At 48.5% G+C, this 7,700-nt stretch overlaps 2 protein-coding genes across 5 annotated transcripts in view; one reads left to right on the forward strand and one right to left on the reverse strand.

The window, feature by feature from the left end:
- Nucleotides 1–839: 839 nt before the first annotated feature.
- LOC115248625 (RRP15-like protein) lies at nucleotides 840–5,458 on the reverse strand. 4 transcript variants are annotated; one of them, XM_029832380.1, is made up of 5 exons: nucleotides 5,346–5,458; nucleotides 2,290–2,597; nucleotides 1,812–1,909; nucleotides 1,538–1,727; nucleotides 840–1,378 (listed from the first exon to the last, which is right to left on the reverse strand). In XM_029832380.1, exons 1-5 carry the CDS (start codon nucleotides 5,377–5,379, stop codon nucleotides 1,250–1,252), a joined length of 759 nt encoding a protein of 252 aa, XP_029688240.1. In that variant the 5' UTR covers nucleotides 5,380–5,458; the 3' UTR covers nucleotides 840–1,249. The 4 variants fall into 4 exon arrangements, with proteins under 4 accessions (XP_029688240.1, XP_029688242.1, XP_029688241.1 ...); XM_029832382.1 differs by lacking the exon at nucleotides 5,346–5,458 and adding an exon at nucleotides 3,032–3,151; XM_029832381.1 differs by lacking the exon at nucleotides 5,346–5,458 and adding an exon at nucleotides 3,032–3,130 and having other exon boundaries at nucleotides 2,290–2,600.
- A 13-nt stretch (nucleotides 5,459–5,471) lies between these two features.
- The window catches only part of LOC105416627 (uncharacterized), a 2,871-nt gene continuing 642 nt past the window's right edge, over nucleotides 5,472–7,700 (forward strand). Inside the window, exons 1-2 of the mRNA XM_011605166.2 lie at nucleotides 5,472–5,667; nucleotides 6,577–7,700. The exon at nucleotides 6,577–7,700 is cut by the window's right edge and continues 642 nt beyond it. Coding sequence (XP_011603468.1) covers nucleotides 5,649–5,667; nucleotides 6,577–7,700 — 1,143 coding nt within the window. The 5' untranslated portion in view covers nucleotides 5,472–5,648. The remainder of the gene's footprint in view (nucleotides 5,668–6,576) is intronic.

Below are 7,700 nucleotides of genomic sequence, written 5' to 3' on the forward strand. Positions count from 1 at the left end.
TATGCGTGACAGCAGCCTCAAAGCGGCCAATCGCACCCAGCACATTTGCGCCACCTGCTGGGCGAATATTTGCCTTAAAACTAGGACTTTTGGCTTGATCGTGTATTTGTTGACCAAGCAGACTCCCTTTTAAATTTAGGAAGTTCACTCTTCTGAAATCCTGATGACACTTCTATTGATCAGCCGTGTGGTTTATATTGAAACAGGAGCCCAGGAGCTGAAACCCTGAATGACGAGTGTGACCATCACGACTGGACCAGGGCCAAACTGTGTGAAAGACGATTTCACCGACGTAAATAACACAAGAGAGTGGAAGGTTTGGGGTTTTAGACCGGTGATTTAAAAGAGGATGAGTGAATGTATCACAATGGACTTTGCTCAGCGAGTTGGTCCAGTTTGAAACTGCCTGAAGCTGTGGGGACAGAAGACGAGACGGTGGCTGGCTGTGAGCAGACGTGTGAGAGGATGAGTGGAGGTGGTGACTGAGGCTGTACAGCCCACCAGACAGCTACAGCATGCCAAAGTGGCAGGAGTCAGATGGGAGCGCGGAGACTGCCCCCCCCCCCCCATCACTCTGCTGTTATTTCCAGGTGGTGCTGTTAATAAAAGCCAGACACAAGAAGCTGCAGATATTAAAACATGTCCGCCGGCGTGGGGCAGGGCGCCCGAAATAAAGAGTATATGTGACGGGAGTGTTAGACTGGCTCCTGACTTAGATGTTTTGTAATATCCCACTCCCCCCCCCCTCCTGACCCATCAGCCACGCTTCCTGTTTTAGGTCTGCGCGACAAAACCGGAGAACCTGTAATTCTTCCAAAACGCTCACATGAAGACAGGAGTTAAATAAACGTCTTTATAGTTGGTACATTTCACAGAAAGCATCCGGCCCAGTTTGGCACATGTACATACGCGTTAACCTTGGCCTGGAGGACTTTTTCAAACATAAGCACATCTAAAACATCACGGCCGATGCTCCTCAGGGATTTCTGAGGCTAAACTTCTCATAAATCTCATCTCACATCCACTGGTAGAACGGAGCCCAAGATGGTAAAAACATGAATCTGGTCATGGAACCAGTCCAGAGTCCAGTCTGTGGTCGTTCAGCTCATGACCAGCAGCTCATCTGTAAAGTCCGTGTACTGCAGTGAGCTGCAGAACTGGTTCTTTCTCCTGAATGTTCCTCCGTCAGACGAGACAGAACCGTCACTTCCTGTCGGCTGCTTCAGCTGAAGGCATCCATGTGCCGCTCCTACTCGCCTGCCCCGCAGCGCTTGGCAGCCTCCTCTGTGTCGCTCTCTTTGTCCCAGTCCTTCATGGTGGCGCCCATCATGAAATCATCTCTGAGGACGCTCCAGGCTGGTTTCTCCTCTGCAGCTGCCTGCACACACACACACACACACACACACACACCAAATATAAATGGATGGCTGAGCTAGAGAAAAAGCAGTGAATGACTGTGTGGATGTTACTACTGCTGAGGTTAGCGCCGCGTGCGTGCTCTCATTTACACATGCAGAAACAAGAGAACACCACTCACAGTGTCCTCCTGAGGCTTTGATGTAGCCCGTCCATCTCCGTCTGTCCTTCTGAGCACATCGATGAAGTCTTTCTTTGAGACAGATGACAGAAGTTTGGCCTTCTTCCTTTCGGAGCCTCCAGCTTCCTTCACCTGCTTATCGATGGTTTTTTGGTGCTTTCTGACAGCATTGAACAGCTGCACCACACCCCTGAACCAGGAGTGACAGATCAGAATTATAAATCCCACCTGAGAGTATTGAACCGAAGCTTGGAGGCAACAAACGCGTGAATACCTGGTGGCAACCCTTTGGAGGGCCTTTTCAGCCTCCCGGTCCTTCACGATGTCAGGCTTCTCCCGGCACAACATCTCCCAGGACCTCTTCTTATCAAACTGTTGGTCAGACGTACAGATAGAAGGATCCATATTTATTATTATCAACAGTAATAATAAAGAAATGAAGGTGTGTTTCAAGTAATAAATAAACCAAACCAGATGTGGATTAAAAACAACAACCATAGGTTTAACATATGTTTCCAAGGCTTTTGGAGTGACTCCAGACAGGATAAACAGGGAGGAACTAAATGTGTCTTTGGTAATAATTGCCTTTTTTTTAAAAACATTTTTAAACTTCGAAGGTGATTGTCAGGCTCAATAAAGGAAATCAGAGTTTGAAAAGTTTTATCCCCGTAAAGCTGACCGACATAGTCACAGTGGCAGTTAAATGGCTCAGAAGGATGGATACGCCGATTCACCATCACAGGGGTGATTACCTGTTTCTTTCTCTCCAGTTGCTCCTGTTTTTCCTTCTCTTTCACTTTGTCTAGCTCCTTGTTCTTCACAAGGATGCTGCTTTTGCTTGCAGGGGTTTTCTTTGCCAGGATCTTGGCCATGGCCTCCGCCCAGCCAGCGTTGGCGAAGCCATCATCGCCTCCATCACCATCGCCTCCATCACCATCGCTTTGATCTCCACCATCATTGCTCTGGTCTCCATCACTTCCTGCATCATCTGACCTTTCATCTTCACTCTCTGCAGGACACTTTTGGTCCTCGTCGTCTTCAAATTCAGGATCTGTGTCATCTGCTGAGCATATTTTTGGATTTTCAAACAGTGTAACTGCAGCATCGTGGATATCTCTGATAGCAAATGAGGCTCCTGCCTCTTGGAATCCTACACATGAAGCAATCGCAGGAATAAAAGGACACCATTTTGACACCAGTTCTATTACACTGGAAATCAGTCGAGGACACGTTTAGAGCAAACAACGCCAAATAAACCCCCACAGAAAAACAAATCTGGAGAAATTAGAATTGTCGATTAACTATCGCTTAAAGTATGCGTGCGGACAGGAACACCGCTCACAGAAACGAGGCTCCGCCACAAAAGTAAACTCTCTAGCTTTTAACCAGCAGTTAAAGGCAAAAAACGAACCGTAAAGTGACAAAAGAAGTTTTTTTTTTAAAAGACACCGTTAATCAAAACTATATATTAACAAAGATAACAAAAGGGCTCACCAGACATCTCTACATGTGTTTCCGCCATCGCAGCGTTCACATAAAAAGGTTCCGTAGAGAAAAACTACCGCGCGACAAAGGTTCCGACACCTCCTTCTGAATGACTGGAAAACACATGCTGCCCTCTATTGGTACTTTCTCAGACAATCACTGTCGGGTAATCAACAAAAAGCACAACGTACTCTTTAAAGTGATCCATAGTTTGCTCATAATACATTATCAGAGTTAGGAAGACTCCAGGTGAGATTTCCCCTGGGTCAACATTCTCCATGTGTCTTTGTTGATTCTCTCACAGAACTCTGGATTCTCCCACAGTCCGCAGAAATGAAAGTAAGGGGAACATGTCACCTAAGTGTGACTGAGAGCATGAAAAGTTTTACTCTAGATGTATTACTAGCAACAGTTACTTTAATATAATTAAAAAATGATTTTCTTGTTTTCTTATGATGCTTGAATCTCTGTGTTCTTTTGTTAAAACTGCAAAAAATCACAGCAAGGCATAAATACATTTGTTATTGCACATGTGTCAAATTACAAGGCTTATTTACTGAGCCTGCATGTGGAAAACTGTAGTTCCAGGTTCGCTGGTGCCACATGACTACAGTCATATGAGCAAAACAAGTTTCGCTTTTACTTTGAGAATGTCCATGGCGGCTGAGTGAGGACAGCCAATAACAGCAGAGGAATGGGTGAGTGTGAGCTCGGAAGACGGTTGGAAAAGATCGTTTGTATGAGGAAATCAGTCCAGCATAAAACTGTCTTTGTTTCCCCCAGTTGTGTCGTTTGTGGCGGCGCTGATGGGAATGACGGCTGGAGGTTTCGTTTTAAACCAAACAGCAGCGACGGCGGTGCAGCAGGTTCCCTCTCAGTGGTATCTCAAAGTTCACGGCCTGGTCCAGGTAGCAGGTCTGGGCGGAATAACATGTCTGCTGGGGTGTCTCGGGCTCTGCCTGGCTTTCCTATGCGCAGCTTGTGCTACCGCGGTGCCAACACTGCTGAGGGAGACGAGAATCCCTTTCCTGAAGACGGCTTGCTGTGGTCTCACCATATTCCTGGGATGTGGAATATCAGGATCATTGCTCGGGTGGACCTGTGCCATGCTGGTGACCTTGGGCCTGAAAGGCTATTGTGTCTTTGGTTTTATCTTCAGCCTCATCCTGCTGTTCATAAACAAATGGCGGATAGTGGAAGCTCCATCTAGGATGCTGGTCCTGCACGCTGTGACGCTGGTCACGATGTGCCTGGGGGTGTGGTCTGGACAGGCTATGGATATTACAAAGCCCAGACTGGTTCTGGTCAACATCCTCCTGGTCCCAGCATCATTTTTGATGGGCTTGTTGGTCACCACCTTCATTTTGAGGAAGCAGAACGGATACATCGTGCTCAGCTTTGTCTTTCTGGTCCCATTGTCAGGACTGGTCTTTGGGCTTGGGACTGAGCGTCATCAGGGGGACAAGCCTGTGTTGTACAACACCTTCTACACGATACAATTTTTAGTCTACGCAGCAGAGATGCTGACTGGGATCCTTGGCATTCTAGGTGGGATATGTCTGAGCCTGTGGGATCCAGGCCAGGCAGGGAGGCTGTCTTTCTGGATCTCTATCCCTGCTGCCGTCACCCTGTATGTTCTGGATAAGGACAATCCACACACAGGTCTCCTGGGTGTCACTCAGCAGTGGGTGGGTGCAGGAGGGGTGCTGGGCCTATTGTCCGGCCTGGCCGCAGCCTCTGGAGTTGCTCTGGGACTCGGCATCATGTCAGCAGGTCTGAAACTTGTGGCAGCTGACAACGACATCCTCAGGTCGATTAACCTTTGCCGTGCCGCAGAAGGTGGCGGCAGCAGTAACCCTTGTGCGTTGGGGAACGCCGTGGTGACTTTGGCTGTTCTTGGCGTGGTGATGATGGGCTCCACCGTCCTAGGAGTGGCCGGATTCCTGACTGCTGCTTTGGGCTCCTCAGGACACCACGGGACAGTACTGGCAGGCACAATAACAATACTAAAAGCAATTTCCTTGTTGTCAAACTCAAACGTGTGAAGTGTTTAATGCTTAAGAAATGTATCTTACATCACCAACGAAGAATCTGACATGCAGAAATGATCTCTGGCATTCACAAACCGCCCTCCTCAAAGAGTCACCACACAATATGAGGAGACACAACTGTCAATCTTTTATTAAAGAATTCATACAGATTTAAGGATTCCGAGGTCGCCTCCTGCTACAGGTTCTTTGTTCTATCTCACAACTCATCAGCAGAACGTTGCAGTAGAACCAGTTTAGCTCAGAAGTCATTTTTAACTATAATGTTCACATACCAAATGCACCAATCCAAATGCACCATCTTGGCATTTCAACCTGATGAAGTAGTGTAGATCAGACTGTGACTGTGGATACGAGTGATCTCGGAACACCAGAACCACTAGATCTTCGCCTGAATCCCAACCGCCGTCGGCATCAGTGACAGTGAGATCCTGTAGACCAAGACAGGTTGGACAGGAAGCTGCTGGTGGGCGTGTCCTGCGCTAAACCGGTTCACCTGAAGTCTCCGGCACGGCTGCAGCACCAGAAACGGCCCGTCTTCACTCCAGAGGAAGCAGAATCCTCCCTCTGAGGACAACATGGCTCGAACCACACTGGGTAAGCTTACACAGCTTCGACCTGATGTGTCTATTGTTTAAATGCTCCCATAACAGACCAGAATAAGCTGTCTTTGCTTTTAGTTTGTCCACAGTTCAGGTTTATACCTCCTCAGTTTAAACCTGTTGGAGCAGCGGCCAACGGCCACCTGCAGGACGGAGAACAGACAGGAAACATTGTGGCGTCCTGCTGGTCAAACCTGTTTAACAAAGCTGAAGGGCAAGAGTGCATGACAGACACGTGCACGATGAGGCGCCAACGCAGTGCATCAGAAACGTATTGGCAGCAAAATAGATTTCAATTCTTTCTTTATCTCCTGTAAATTCTACACACAACATCATCACGGCCGTTCATTAGTGGGTACAGGTGAATCACTTTGACCTCAGTTCACAAAAATATCAGAAATATCGTTGCATTTGCCAAAACATTTGAATTGTCTGCCGACACGCAGGTGAGTTGTTAAAGAACTGTTGAAGAACACAGCCAGAAAAGTCACCATATTGTCACAAATCTGGGCAAACCCATAAATGCTGATCCCAAGTGAAACAGTTACACACATAGTCCGCTAGGTGTCACCGCAGCGCAGCTTGCTATCATCACGTGGTCTCTCCATTCCACCCCTAATCTGCGTGGTCTACTGTTTATCCTTTGAGTTACAGCATGAACCCATCAGCCAGATTAATTGTGTCTAATCACCTCCTCAACTTTCAACAGAAGTCCATGTTGTCCCTCAGCTGGTAGTTGTGTCTCCAGATACACAGATTTATGGCTTAAGGGTGGACAAAGTGGAAGCGCCTCAGCCTTCCAGCGTCGCCAGGGCAACATTAGTCGGTTGTTCCTTCTGGTTGGGGAAAAGTAGTTTAACGCTTGGAACTGTACATTCACCATTTTGTTCTTTTTCTGCTTTAGGAGCTGGCAGCCCTTTAATGGAGGCCATGGTGGGGTTTGCACTGGGAGCAATAGCTGGCTGCTTACTGGGCGCCACAGAGGATCCAGTAGAGAAGGCCGTGTTAGCAATGAGCGCAGCTGCACCTTTAAAACCTCTGTTGGAAGATATCAGCACAGTTGGGGCCCTTGGTTTGGGCACTCTGATGGGAGCGACTGCTCTCACCGTCGCGATGACGTCAATGGTTGCTGGTGTGATTCTGGCAGCTGCTGTAGCTTCTCTGTTTGTCTCCACCAGGAGCTGCAATAGCTCCAACACAGAGACCATTGGTCTTTGGATGTCAGCAGGGACGGCTGGGGCTTTTGGGACCACACTCAGTGGAGCCACTCTTGGAGTCGTCATTGAATGGATTGTGAAGAACTTTGGCATGATGGGACTTTTAGGGGCTCTCAGCATGTTTACGGTGCTGAAACCGCCTTTAAACCTGCTTTTCAACCTCCTGTGGAAGCGAGGAGAGGCCTGTTGTTATATGGCTTCAAACGACTGGGCCAAAGAACGGGAGGAGATAGAAATGAGAGAGGCAGAGCAGAGGCAGCGAGTGGCGGTGCGGATCGAGCAGAAGATCCTGCTGTTGGAAGAGGGAAGCAGCAGTAAGGAGGAGTCGGCGTGGATCACGGAGAGAAGACAGAGACAAGAGCTGGACAGGAGGAGGAGGCAGAATCAGGAGGCCCAGCTGGAACAGAAGAACCTCCAACAAGGGATTGACACGGTGGTGGCCAAACATGTGGACTTTTTGGCTTTCTCGGGGATGCCGATGACGGTGGTTGCCGTGGTGACGTCGGGCTTCGGACTCTTCGGCTACGGCAACCACCCGTTTGTGTTTGTGGCCATCCTGCTTGTGCTCGCACTCGTAGCTTACGGACTTTTAAAGAGTTCCAATTTTAAATTCTGGATGTCGATGGGATGCATGGCGATGTTCGTGACCTTCATCGTGGCCGTTCTCACCCTCCACGCGGGGCAGGTGGTCATAACCAGCGCCATGAAGATGAGGAGGCCGGCACAGGACCGAGAGAGCATCAGTGCAGAAATGAAGCATCAGTCCTGCGTGGAAGCCTTGAGCTCAGCCATCTTTGCTGCCAAGCTCTGT

This window comes from Takifugu rubripes, unplaced genomic scaffold, assembly GCF_901000725.2.
Source record: "Takifugu rubripes unplaced genomic scaffold, fTakRub1.2, whole genome shotgun sequence".
NCBI lineage: Eukaryota > Metazoa > Chordata > Actinopteri > Tetraodontiformes > Tetraodontidae > Takifugu > Takifugu rubripes.

Excerpts from the sequence above, each read along its gene's own strand:
- LOC115248625 (XM_029832379.1), bottom strand. The coding sequence starts at position 3,059 with ATGGCGGAAACACATGTAGAGATGTCTG. Across the intron at positions 1,910-2,289 it reads AACTGGAGAGAAAGAAACAG|TTTGATAAGAAGAGGTCCTG; the intron begins GTAATCACCCCT and ends TCTGACCAACAG. Across the intron at positions 1,728-1,811 it reads CTCCAAAGGGTTGCCACCAG|GGGTGTGGTGCAGCTGTTCA; the intron begins GTATTCACGCGT and ends CTCCTGGTTCAG.